Source organism: Eriocheir sinensis, chromosome 39, assembly GCF_024679095.1.
Source record: "Eriocheir sinensis breed Jianghai 21 chromosome 39, ASM2467909v1, whole genome shotgun sequence".
NCBI classification, from domain to species: domain Eukaryota; kingdom Metazoa; phylum Arthropoda; class Malacostraca; order Decapoda; family Varunidae; genus Eriocheir; species Eriocheir sinensis.
This window is the reverse complement of record NC_066547.1, coordinates 9,038,524-9,051,439: the sequence shown is the minus strand read 5'-3', so window position 1 is coordinate 9,051,439 and position 12,916 is coordinate 9,038,524. Positions and strand designations below refer to the sequence as shown.

Sequence of the window (12,916 nt, the reverse complement as noted above, 5' to 3'; positions counted from 1 at the left end):
GAGTGGACAGGACAGTTTGTTATGGAAAGAAGATCATTGATGAATAACAGGAAGAGAGTGGGTGATAGGACAGAGCCCTGTGGAACGCCACTGTTGATAGGTTTAGGGGAAGAGCAGTGACCGTCTACCACCGCAGAGATAGAACGGCCGGAAAGAAAACTGGAGATAAAGGAACAGAGAGAGAGATAGAATCCGAAAGAGGGCAGTTTAGAAAGCAAAGACTGGTGCCAGACTCTATCGAAGGCTTTCGATATGTCTAGGGCAACAGAGAAAGTTTCACCGAAACGGCTAAGAGAGGATGACCAAGAGTCAGTAAAGAGAGCAAGAAGATCGCCAGTAGAACGCCCCTTGCGGAATCCATACTGGCGATCAGATAGAAGGTTAGAAGTGGAAAGTTGGTTTTGAATCTTCCGGTTAAGGAATGATTCAAAAGCTTTAGATAAACAGGAAAGTAAAGCTATAGGGCGGTAGTTTGAGGGACTGGAACGGTCACCCTTCTTAGGCACAGGCTGTACAAAGGCATACTTCCAGCAGGAAGGAGAGATAGATGTTGATAGGCAGAGACGAAAGAGTTTGACCAGGCAGGGTGTCAGCACAGAAGCACAGTTTTTAAGGACAATAGGAGGCACTCCATCAGGTCCATAAGCCTTCTGAGAGTTGAGGCCAGAGAGGGCATAGAAAACATCATTTGGAAGGATCTTAATAATAGGCATAAAGGAGTCAGAGGGGGGATGAGTAGGAGGAATATGCCCAGAATCTTCCAGGGTGGAGTTCTTACACAAAGTTTGAGCGAAGAGTTCAGCCTTAGAGACAGATGAGATAGCAGTGCTGCCGTCAGGGTTAAGGAGAGGAGGGAAAGAGGAAGAAGTGAAATTGGAGGAGATATTTTTGGCTAGATGCCAGAAGTCACGGGAAGAATTAGAAGAAGCAAGGTGTTGACATTTTATATTAATAAAAGAAGTTTTGGTAAGTCGGAGAATAGATTTGGCACGATTCCGGGCTGAAATGTAAAGGTCAAAGTTAGTGGAAGTTCGAAGGCTCTGGAAGCGTGATTAAACCAAGGCTTTTTAGCATGAGGGGTAGAGAAAGTACGTGGAATGTATGCCTCCATTCCAGAGACAATCACCTCTGTGATGCGCTGAGCACACACAGAGGGGTCTCTCTCCTGGAGCAGTAATCATTCCACGGGAAATCGGAAAAGTACATCCTCAGGTCGTCCCACCGAGCTGAAGCAAAATGCCAGAAGCATTGCCTCTTCGGCGGGTCCTGAGGATATACTGGAGCGATAGGACAGGATACAGAAATAAGGTTATGATCGGAGGAGCCCAACGGAGAGAACAGTTTGACAGAGTAAGCAGAAGGATTAGAGGTAAGGAAGAGGTCTAGAATGTTGGGCCTGTCTCCAAGACGGTCGGGAATACGAGTAGGGTGCTGAACCAACTGCTCTAGGTCGTTGAGGAGAGTAAAGTTGTAGGCTTGTTCACCAGGCTGGTCAGTGAAGGAGGATGAAAGCCAAAGCTGGTGGTGAACATTCAAATCTCCCAGGATGAAGATTTCAGCAAAGGGAGAGTGAGTCAAGATGTGCTCCACTTTAGAGTTCAAATAATCAAAGAATTTTACATGGTTAGTAGAGTTAGGTGAGAGATAAACAGCACATGTATTTAGTAATAGAATGACAATGAAGTCTTAGCCAGATGGTGGAAAATTCAGAAGAGTCAAGGTCGTGGGTACGAGAGCAAGTGATGTCGTTGCGCACGTAGGCGCAACATCCAGCTTTGGATTGAAATTTAGGGTAGAGATAGTAGGAGGGAACAGAGTAGAGGTTGCTGTCAGTTGCCTCAGAAACCTGTGTTTCGGTGAGGAAGAGAAGGTGGGGTTTAGAGGAGGATAGATGGTGTTCCACAGAATGAAAATTAGAACGAAGACCGCGAATGTTGCAGAAATTGATAAGGAGGTTCGAGGACTTATCAGGACACCTCTCAAGTCGGCAACCAGAAGGGGAGTCCTCCCTGGGGGAATTTATGTTCCCCCTCCCCCCCCCAGGCGGGGACTCCGAGGCGGTGTTTTCGTTAGCCATTTTGAATTTTGGGAAAAGGTGTGTGTGTTGTGTGAATGTAGTGTGGTGTAGAAAGAGAGAGGAACTGTCTTTAGAGAGCATGCTGAACTGCTCTCTGGTGTTGATGAGACAAAAGGGAAACGGTTTGTGAGGACATGGGAAGGGTCTTTGAAGGGCTTCAGCACCCTCCTCGCTTCCCATATATCCTCACCGGGAGTAGCTCACGCCCGTTCAGTAGGTGTCTTCCTACCTACTCCTACTAACTACTACATACTATATCTGTTTTTTAACTTCATTGTAACTCTCTCTCTCTCTCTCTCTCTCTCTCTCTCTCTCTCTCTCTCTCTCTCTCTCTCTCTCTCTCTCTCTCTCTCTCTCTTTTCAATGTAGTCAAGATCAATATTGTTTGATTATAATAATAACAACGATAATAATAATAATTTATTATTATTGTTATTAGTATTAGTATTAGTATTATCTCCTCGATTCAAATTTCCACGTGGTTGCTTCGCTGAGGCCTGAGATGCCAGTGCTTAGAGTTTTCCCACGGTCGATGTTTCGCTATCACCAGTTGATGTGTTTCGTCTTAATATATTTGACAGTTTGAATAATGTTTCACACTGTTCCCGTCATGACTTTCCTATATTAGTAATCTTTCGTTTTCGCTCAAACGCCGGAGAATTCCTCCCCTTACTCCCCTCCTCCCCCTCCCCTTCACTCCCCCCATATCCTCCCTGGCTACTGCATCTGTTATTCAAGGTCGCACCACCCCCCCTTCCTTCCTTCCTTCCTCCTCTCTCACATTAAGGCAGTTGTACTATTTTAAGCATGTTTCCTTCGTTTGGATACCCAGGATAGGCACTGAGGTATTTTTTTTTATTTTGACTACCGCAACCGCAGTACAGCACACCGCCTACCGCACTGGGAAAGAAAAAAATGGGACCGCTCTACCGCAACTGCGCACTACTCCGGAAAAAGTACCGCACTACCGCACCGCACTACCGCAACCACACTACTGATTTTTCAGTACCGCGCCCACCTCTGTCGATAACTAATACATGGGATTGATGGCTGAGAAATCCACCTTTGATGCCATACACATCACAGGAGGAAAGGTGTAGCCAGGAAGACCCCTGTGGAGGCAACAATAACCTCAACCTCAATGTTAGGAATTAAGGCTTGTTCAGGAAGTGAAGGTAATCCAGTAGCGAAACGGAGCATTCGAAATTAGCAGTTGCGATTCGAATGCTCCCGAACCGAACCAAGGTTCTAGAATGTTCCGTAAGGGACGAGGGCACGTTCCAGCTCGCCCTGCGCTGCGAGTGCGAGCAGTCAGCTGTTAGACGCCGAGCTAGCAAGACTTCAGTGCATTATACTCAGTGGCTGAAGTTTCACTCGAGCAACGGGCAACTACATCTCTTCATTACCTCAACTTTAACCACTAGGCTGGCACACTCAGCCAACTCACCCTCAAACAAACTGTTCTGAAAACCCTCAAGCAATATAAGTAACCTATTATCTCATACCTTGGGCCCAAGGGAAGGGGTATATATTGGGGCGCTTATTAGGGAGGAACAGCCTGGAAACTACTAAAAGGTGAGTCGGGGTGTGTGATCCTGGTCTAGATGTGTATTGCGTACAATAAATTCGCAATATAAAAAAAAAAGTCAAATGGTGCCATAGGCAAACGAAAAATTTTCTCAATTCTCAAAGCTCCTGAAAATTCCCATAATTCCCATTAAAAGTTTCCCAGTTCAAAATTCCCATGAATTTTACAACCCTAACCTATATTATTTATTTTCATAATTTTCTTCATCAGATCGATATGTCATCTTGGGTAACCACCGAGATGCCTGGAACTTTGGGGGTTTGGATCCTTCCTCTGGAACTGCAGCTTTCCTTGAAGCATCCAGAGTGCTGGCTCAACTTAAGAATGAGACAGGTGGGTGGTTGAGGCAAGCAGATGGGTACACTAAATGAATGAATGGCTTGTGTTAGACAAATTGATGAGCTATATTATGGGAAAGTGAATAGGAAGTGGATGACATACAGTAATATGCACCTGGTTTACGAGTGCTTTGCTTGACGAGTGTTTCGATTTAATAGCAAAAAAAATCACTAATTTGCCCTGGCTTATGAGCAGGGACTTGGATGAGCATCCTGTTTGTACAAGTCAAAGACGCAATCATGGGTCCCCTTTGTTTGCTGCAAGACGAGAACGCTCAGAACGGAAGACAATGGGACTGGGGTCTCAGTCCATGTTGTACACTCGCAGAGGTAGCCCCTGCACACTCAAGTCTGCTTACGTTTGTGCTCTAGTGTGTGATCTTTGTGCTTTCAGCAGTACAGTGTGCATTCATTTTAGTTTACAAGTTTTTTGGGTTTGTGAGTTAAGTTACTTAACGAATTAAGCTCGTAAACCAAGGTATGACTATATGTATGAGTGAATAAGGTGCATTAAATTACTTCAATAGTTTGGCTCACTAAGGTCCAGTGATCGTTGGTATAGGTGTTGTGGATCTACTGAGAAACATATTTCTATTATATTTCACATATACTATAGCTCTGTTAACATGGACGAGAAAATAAAGAAATTAATAGAAAAATGCATACAGATTTTTCCACCATCATTCTCTTATCGCTCCACCCTTTTTCTGTATCAGGCTGGATGCCACGACGTTCTCTGGTGCTCTGTTCCTGGGGTGCCGAGGAGTATGGGCTCATTGGCTCGGGAGAGTGGACCCAACAATTTGAGAAGCTGCTTGGGGACCGTGCTGTAGCCTACCTTAATGTGGATATGGCTATGAATGGTGGGTGGTGAACGATATTATGTATGTGTGTAGGGAGAATGGTAGGTTAGGGTTGTGTAACACTGGTTGGGATTTTATTGGCTTATAAAAATCTGAGGAAAGCAAACTTAGAACCTAAACATAACTTCTAATAATTATCATCTCCCTCCAGTGCTAGCCCACCATACTGATCCATAACAGTGGTGGCCTCCATACAACACCTTCATCCTCACTCCTGCCCTCCTATACTCTTTCATTCTCATCTCATGTCCAAACCATCTCTTCACCTATTCAGCCACTTCACAATCCACATCCTTTGTTGTTACACCCGCACCATACATGCTTTCATCTTTTTCTTCATCCCATCCGGGCATATCTGTCTAAATATGGCAAGACCACTAAAAATGGGCATTGACATTAACAAGTTGTAAAAAAATAGTTATATAATATTAATTAATGAAAATTTGTATGAGGAATGGAATGGCTGTATATTCAATGTTTACTTTTATATCACCAGGAAACTACACCTTCACTGGGAATGGCTCACCACTCCTTCGTGCTGCGCTAATGCAGGGAGCCGCCAAGGTGAGGCCATCAACTGCCACTTAGTTTTGGGGCAGAATTAGGAATGTACTGGAATATTAAAGGGTATGAGATGGCTATCTTTAATCTCTCATAAGTACAGTAGGATAATTCACATTCTACCACACCAGTCTTCATCATAGTAATCCAGGCATCTATTAACAGGATTAGGCAAAAAACTGGACAATGTATGTGTAGCTGGTATAAGGGGTGCCTGGGAGGCAGTCCAGCTCAGATGATGAAGGCTTGGTTTTCTCCTTCCTGCAGGGATGGTTCAGCCTTTCTCCAACAAAACTCAGGAAAAGCTGACAACAAATAATGGCAGCCATCTTCTTAAAAAAATTTGGGGTAATATGGTGGGCAATACGTATTTGGAATAAATCATTTATCACCTACCTCATTACTATTGTGGAGATTACAACAATCATCCATCTGTCTGTCTGTCTTGAGGGCAGACCATGAGTGCTTCCTCCCATACCCCGGTTTCCTGCTCCACACAGGGGCGTAGCAGTAATACCTTCTACAATGTTAGGTTTTTGGTTAGGTTTATTTGTTTGTAGCTGCTCCATTATGAAGTGGTTAGCATGCCTATCTATGAATCTGCTGGTCTAGAATAATTCCCTGCGCAGGCAGTCAGTGTGCACCTCACCCAGCTGTTCATCCTCCCATTTATGCTAGCCAGTGAGGGTGCCTGGGGAAACCTGGGAAAGGTAAACTGGTAATGCAGATGTCACACTTGCCCAATGTCCTAGGGTAATGTTTACCCACCACAGGCTCAAGGGCCAATGCACCGCAGAGGAGCACTAAGGTCACATACAACTATAGTGTATGCCCATCACCTTAAAATTTAGCAGCATTTTGAAATGGTGAAAATGCTTCAAAAATTTTGGTTACAATGAGAAATGGTATCATTGTTTCCAGATCCCAAACCCAGACTCAAGTGAGGTAGAGGCTGGGCGCACCACAGTGTATGACACCTGGGCACTGAGGACGCCAGACCCTGACCATCCAGGAGAGCCATGGTCAGTAATCTTTGCAGCTGGTGGGAGTTCATGGAGGCCAACAAGTAAATTTCCTTTTCCTCCATGTAATTTCTCATTTCATACATGTTTGAATGTCTCGGTATATCAATATCTTCAAGCATCACTGAGAAATTTAATGTGCTTTTTTGCAACAGACTGATTGTCCAGATTCTTTAATTGAAAGGTCAGTCACTAATTTTGCTGCTCTTATAAAGTGATGTTACTTTCTTTAGACATTTCTAATTAGTTGCATTACAAACACCATTTGTTTGCAGGATACGGTTAATGAGCTCAGGCAGTGACTTTAAGAGCTTCCAACACAACCTTGGTATTCCCTCGGCAGACCTTCATTTCACCCATGTAAGGTTGTAAACAGTAAGGCCAAGAAGGGGAACCATTAATCTGTCTCCTTGGTGTTACAGAAATGCCTGAAAGTACAGATGATGGGGAAATAAAGCACAACCCTTCTTGTAATGGTTTAAGATGTAATAATAATAAAATTTGGAGGTGTATGAGGGATCATGGTTTAAAAGAGGGCATAAATGGAAAGAACCATCGACATTTTTTAAAATATTGCTAGAACGGTTGTGGGAATTGGTTTTAACTACACTAAAGAATGAGTGGATGTAGCTCTTTTTAGTATATCTAGCTGATGCCCTGCTTCTTCTGCCAGTGAGATGATAGCCATATTAAAGTTTAGATCCTGTTACCACTGTTTATACATTCTTTTTACTACACAGACACTCTCCTTCATGTATTCATCTGTCCTATTGATACACTTTAGTAATGTGTCCATCACTTCCTTATAATTCTCTACTTCATCACAAGTTGATATTGGTTCACAAGCCTTAAATATTTTGTTTGTATCTTTTGTGCAGCTTAACTTTCTTTCCAGGATATGTATACTCAGCCCCTGTACCACACCCTGTATGAAACCTTTGCAGCAGTGGATGAACTGTTTGACCAAGGATTCTATTTCCATGCAGCCCTCACACAGCTGTGGGCGGTGGTGGCTGTGGACCTTGCTGATGCCCAGGTAGGTGCCACCTCTGAAAGAAGTAAGTTAATATAGTAAATTGATATGATAGATAATTATGTAGTTGTAAGGATTCACGGTCAAACTTTCAATACGCAGGAAAGAGGCTCAGTGACATGCAATTGAAGGAGAATGATCAATTAAAACTTAAAGATATTTCCTTATTCATTAAGATAAGCTTGAGAGCATATGATTGATTTGTCATACATTTACTTTCATAATATTTTTGGTCATATTTTCAGTTATAATTTCACAAACTTTGCACAACATAATTATATGCCAACAAAAAATATCTTACAGTACTTTGCCTGACGTAGGGATGTCTATAATGGTTTCTATGACCCTTTGTTACCAGGCATATCGGTAAACTTTGCTTAACTTTTTTGTCCTGTTATCTTGTCATTAAAAAACTAAAAGTTCACTAGCATGCATCTTCTCTCTCCCATTCCATCAGTTAGTGCAGCATCTATATCTTATTGGCTTTCTCATTGCTTTCACTGTCTCATCTGTTCTTCCTTTTGACAGATGTTGCCTTATTCCCTGGTGGAGTACGGAAGCTTTGTGGCCTCTGCAGCAGCTGATGTGGAGGAGCAGTATGGGGACCTCATCATCTCTAGGAACTTAACCCTCGGTCTGTATATGTAGTTGTCTAAGCCTTGCATAGTACTTTAACTTGATCTTACTGTATTTTAGTTATCCCAAAATTCAACCACTGGATGTAAAAGTTATTGAGATAACTGACAGCATAATTGTTTGCATGACAGCATTCTTCAGGGCTGCTGCAGAGGAGTTTTCCCAGACTACCCTAAACTTCACCAACAGCCTCAATGATATGGACACAAGCAAGTGAGTGCTTTGCATGTTTGATTTGTATGACAAAGTGAAGGTTGCACTAGTTGTTGCCTTGTACTTAATATGATGGAACAGATATTCTTGCACGTAGGAAAATTTATATCTTCAATGTACATATACTGATATATCTGTGTCAGGAGTGCAATTTGTGCACTGCCAAGTCAAACATTTTTATCCACAAGTGTGCACATTGGTAAGGAGGTTAGAATAATCCTTGTGGAGTGTGACATTCTCAGGGGAACTATGAGCTAGCTCATTCACTTAAGCTGGATCCCTGGCTCAGAACTGAGCCAATAAGGATTATGCTGATGGGCTGTTGGAGAGGCCACAAGTGATCTGATATTTAACACTTTCATGCACGTGGACGCGACATACGCGTCCGTATAATTGGTCTGGTCAAAAAGCACGGCTTATGATTGACGTCACTGATACAAAAAAAATCCCCCAAAATTCTGTAATTTTCATTGACGCGTGATACTTGGTCTGTAGACAGGTCAGTGCATGTCGGCTCAAGGTAAGCTAATAGACTCTTCTTGCCGGGAAATATTCCCGAGTGACTGGTGAAAATCTCTTCAGTTGACTTTCTCTAGCGGTCGCGGTCCGGGCAGGGTTACCAGATTTTTTTTCTTTCAAACTTAACTCCTCAACTATACGTCTTATAAGAAATCTGAAACTACCATTGTATAGGAAAAAATCTTTTTATTTTTTTTATTTGACTGATCAAAATTCAGTTTGTTACGCTAATTAGCTCATAAATGTTCGCTGCTTTTGTTATATATTTACTCCTATGTGAAAATGAGTTTTTTATTTCAGAAATCGGTTCACGTCTCTTCAATTCATGATATCTCAGTAAAATTTGAAACAAGCATTAATTGTTTTCTTTCCATATGAAAGAGCTAACAATTTAGTTGAATGTATGTACCTCACGCTCAAGCCCTCCTAATAGCCAGTTAGGTGTGCATTCTGGACGAGAAAATCAGATGGGGAGGCTGTGCGCGAAAGTGTTGATATAGTACAAAATTTGAATATGGCCCTTGGTAAAAGCACTTTCCATCGGCTGCCACAAGTATCTTGCCAGTGTAATGAATCCATCACAGTAATGACTAAATCCCTGCTCCTCACTTCTCTTACTGCCACAAGTATCTGGCCAGTGTAATGAATCAATCACAATTAATGACTAAATCCATGCTCCTCACTTCTCTTACTGCAGTGTCCTTGTGGCACGTCAGCTGAATGACCAGATGATGATGGTGGACAGGGCCTTCTTGGACCCTCGTGGGCTACCAGGACACCCACTGTTCAAGTGAGTGAATGACATTCTTAGATCAATGAAAATTGTTTTTGGTGTGTAGATGAAAGGAGATCACTGCTATTGGTGATATTTTCATTTCCAGCCATGTTGTCATCTCGCCTAGTACCAGTGACAACCACATCGCCCTTGCCTTTTCGGTACTGACAGATGCACTAGCAGGCATCGAGGATCTGCCGCCAGAAGAGCAGAAGCAACGCTGGTCTGTTTTCTCGCACCACTTGGGTGCAGTCACTCACTACCTCTCTACTGCCAGTAATGTTCTCACCAGCAGACTGTGGTAACCAATTCACATGTGCATCCATCTGTAATATATATGGAAATTTTGAGAAGGGACACTTACTCAAAAAATTATAAGCCTAAGCAACATGTGTTTGCCAATTCTTATTTTGTCTTGAGTAATGTGATTGCCAATTCTTATTTTGTCTTGAGTAATATTCACCAGACACAATAAAAAGCTTAGAAATGTAGCAGTGGTGAAAAGTTTTAATGCTAGTTTATAACATTAACTAACTCTAACTTATAAAGAACAATTATACGACATCCAAAAATTGCAGTTTACTACATATTTTACATCTTTCACTTGTTACTACCAGAATTTTAGATTCTGGTTGGCATGTTAATAAAGAGCATAGCTGGGCACGATAACAGAAAACCTTATTCCTGATAACTGATATTTGTTAGCTGGAGACACAAATATAGGCAATAACCAATACCCGATATAAATCCACAAGCCCGATAGGCGAAAACGATACTATATTGATATTTCAAATAAAAAACATAGATGAATTCAAAATTTCATTATCGGTATTTTAGAAAACTTTGAAAACCACACTTTGACACGTACTTATGGACGGTAATAGTAGAAGCGCCTGAACCGGTGTTGTGTTATTTGGCGTCCTCACCATCAAAAGCTGGCGCTTATATTTCAAACACTGGTCTCTCGTGAACTGCGCATGCTCAGACCAGTAAGCGTTGACCTGTACACTCACAAAGCTTTTTAACGGTAATCAAGAGATGCTGGAAGGCTGAACCACTGCTTCCATCCCCGCTGTTTCTAGAACGACACTCTGTACGATTTGTATTTATATGTACAGAGTGTCGTTCTAGAAACAGCGAGGATGGTGGTAGTGTATGTCTGATTCAGCCTTCCAACAACTCTTAATGTGTTAAAAAGCTTTGTGAGACTATACAGGGCTACGCTTACTGGTCTGAACATGCGCAGTTCACGAGAGACCACTGTTTGTAAACAAAGGCGGCAGTTTTTGACGATGGGACACCAAATAACACAACACCGGGTGCCTTCAATACCATGGCATGCTCACAAACGAATATGGAATATCAAATTTGAGGCAGTGAATAATCATTTTTGGGGCAAAGTTAAATGAATGATTTTTCTCAGATATATTCATTTTTGAGTCAAACAAAAAATAACCTAGTGTTTTAATGTTGATGATCAAAGTATGAAATCTCTTCACCGAAGATATTTCATACCCCAAAGTTTTTCATACAACACCGGGCGCCCGGGCTACGCATGCGCAGTAGGAAGGAGACTTTTTTTTTTCTCAGAGGCGGAAAAAAGTAGCGACTCGCTAGTTTGGTTACAAAAGTAACGAAGATACCGATATATTTATATAAGTAGCGGATGGCCGATAACCCGATTTTGTTATCAGCGATAAAGTATCGCGATAACTTATCACGATAACGCCCAGCTATGATAAAGAGCATATTAAAGGATATGTAACTCCATCCCCTGTTTTTCTTACAAATTATCTATTGCCTATCAAGCAGCTAGATGATAATGGTTTGACACCAGAGGAAGAACTGTGCAAAACAGGAAATAATGCATCTTTTAGTTTGAACACTACTGTTACATCCCTGCAAAGACACCAAGGCCAGCAGGTAAAGAGTTACATCTTAATTTTAGTGGCTAACAAAACAAGTACAAAGGAAGGACATGTATTTTACTTTCAAGTGCCCAACAACTTTCCTGTATTAAAGTGACGAACCTATGTCCTTCATCAGTCCTGTTAGCAGATTACCCAAGCAGATTAGAGATGGAGTGAGTGAGTGCTTGTTGGAGTTCATAATATGTCTGAGAAGAAAAAGGTAAAATCATAATGGAGGTAAACTATTAGTGTCATACTATGCATATTAGCGAGATACATTTGACCTTTGCTTACAACTAAATGGAATTACTAACAAGATTAAGGAAGCATAGGGTTTTTGCCTTGAAGATAACCAGATCACTCTCTAAGATGTGTAAATATATTGAATAGGCATTGTATTTGTCTACGTACTTATTACAGGTACTTATTACATCCTTTAAACTTAAGTACTGCATATGAAAAGCATGAGAAGTTATAACTGATAATCCATAAGGAGGAGACAAAAGTAGTGGAATGCTGTGAACAACTAAACAACCAAATGACGCCTTGCTATATATATAGTGTGTGTTTACCTATTTGTAGTCTACCGGGCCCAAGCTAAGCTCTAATAGTCCCATCTTCATATCTACATTCATCTAGCCTTTCCTTCGTTTGGTGGACACTGCTCGCCTCCACCACCTCTTTCCACAAACTGCGTGTGTGTATGTGTATGTGTTGTCCATGTTATTTGGTATGTATGCAGGTGTTCACACTACTTGATGTCCTGTCCCTGGCCTGGCCTGGCTGATAAAATTTGTCAGGCTTCCCAGATATGACTATCCCGGGGAATGTATTTCTCACCGCCGAGCAGCTTTGTTATATATATATATTTATTTATTTATTTATTTATTTATTTATTTATTTATTTATTTATTTATTTATTTATTTTTTATTTTTTTATTTTTTTTTTTTGTAAGAGATGCTTTCCTCCTCTGGACCACACAACATATTTGAGATGCTGAAATGATATTCACTGGTAAACTCTGAAGTAATCTTCCTTTGTCTGTTTTCCTCCTTCCTATGACTTCATTATATCAATTCTATCAAGAAGGAACTACTAACACCCCCTCAACTTGTCTTCCCCTTGACTTGTGTCCTTCAATGTAAAATAAAAGGTCGATAAACCAACACGAGAGACGAGGCTTCAGGTGGCCGTCATCACTAATTAGTCTCATTGGACACATGTGCACATATACACACCTCAGCATCAAACCTTCCAGAGTGGCGGAACACCTACACACAGCCGTCACCCTCACGTATAAAATACCCCAAAATGTTAGTGACCCAGAGAGCTAAGCGTTTACATCGTTCATCCCTTTTGCAAGGCATCCCCCCTGAGTTC

The 12,916-nt window shown here is 41.7% G+C and overlaps 1 protein-coding gene and 1 long non-coding RNA gene across 11 annotated transcripts in view; one reads left to right on the top strand and one right to left on the bottom strand.

Annotated features, from left to right (window-relative positions):
- LOC127008952 (N-acetylated-alpha-linked acidic dipeptidase 2-like) overlaps positions 1 to 10,286 on the top strand; it is a 44,672-nt gene extending 34,386 nt beyond the window's left edge. For 2 of the 3 annotated variants that reach the window (XM_050881477.1, XM_050881476.1), the window contains exons 8-17: positions 3,876 to 3,998; positions 4,720 to 4,866; positions 5,363 to 5,430; positions 6,349 to 6,449; positions 6,725 to 6,809; positions 7,345 to 7,485; positions 8,011 to 8,116; positions 8,250 to 8,331; positions 9,548 to 9,640; positions 9,732 to 10,286. In XM_050881477.1, coding sequence (XP_050737434.1) covers positions 3,876 to 3,998; positions 4,720 to 4,866; positions 5,363 to 5,430; positions 6,349 to 6,449; positions 6,725 to 6,809; positions 7,345 to 7,485; positions 8,011 to 8,116; positions 8,250 to 8,331; positions 9,548 to 9,640; positions 9,732 to 9,930 — 1,145 coding nt within the window. In that variant the 3' untranslated portion in view covers positions 9,931 to 10,286. Of the gene's footprint in view, positions 1 to 3,875; positions 3,999 to 4,719; positions 4,867 to 5,362; positions 5,431 to 6,348; positions 6,450 to 6,724; positions 6,810 to 7,344; positions 7,486 to 8,010; positions 8,117 to 8,249; positions 8,332 to 9,547 lie in introns of all 3 variants that reach the window. The other variant, XM_050881478.1, reaches the window with a different exon arrangement.
- The window catches only part of LOC127008955 (uncharacterized), an 80,449-nt gene that overhangs the window by 21,558 nt on the left and 45,975 nt on the right, over positions 1 to 12,916 (bottom strand). For 3 of the 8 annotated variants that reach the window (XR_007761483.1, XR_007761481.1, XR_007761482.1), the window contains 2 exons: positions 9,534 to 9,951; positions 7,350 to 7,498 (listed from right to left, as the gene is read on the bottom strand). The exons of 1 other annotated variant lie outside the window; for it this stretch is intronic. This is a non-coding gene — a long non-coding RNA (uncharacterized LOC127008955). Of the gene's footprint in view, positions 1 to 7,349; positions 7,499 to 9,533; positions 9,952 to 10,493; positions 11,742 to 12,916 lie in introns of those variants that run through there. 4 more of the 8 variants (XR_007761485.1, XR_007761484.1, XR_007761486.1 and 1 more) reach the window with 4 other exon arrangements.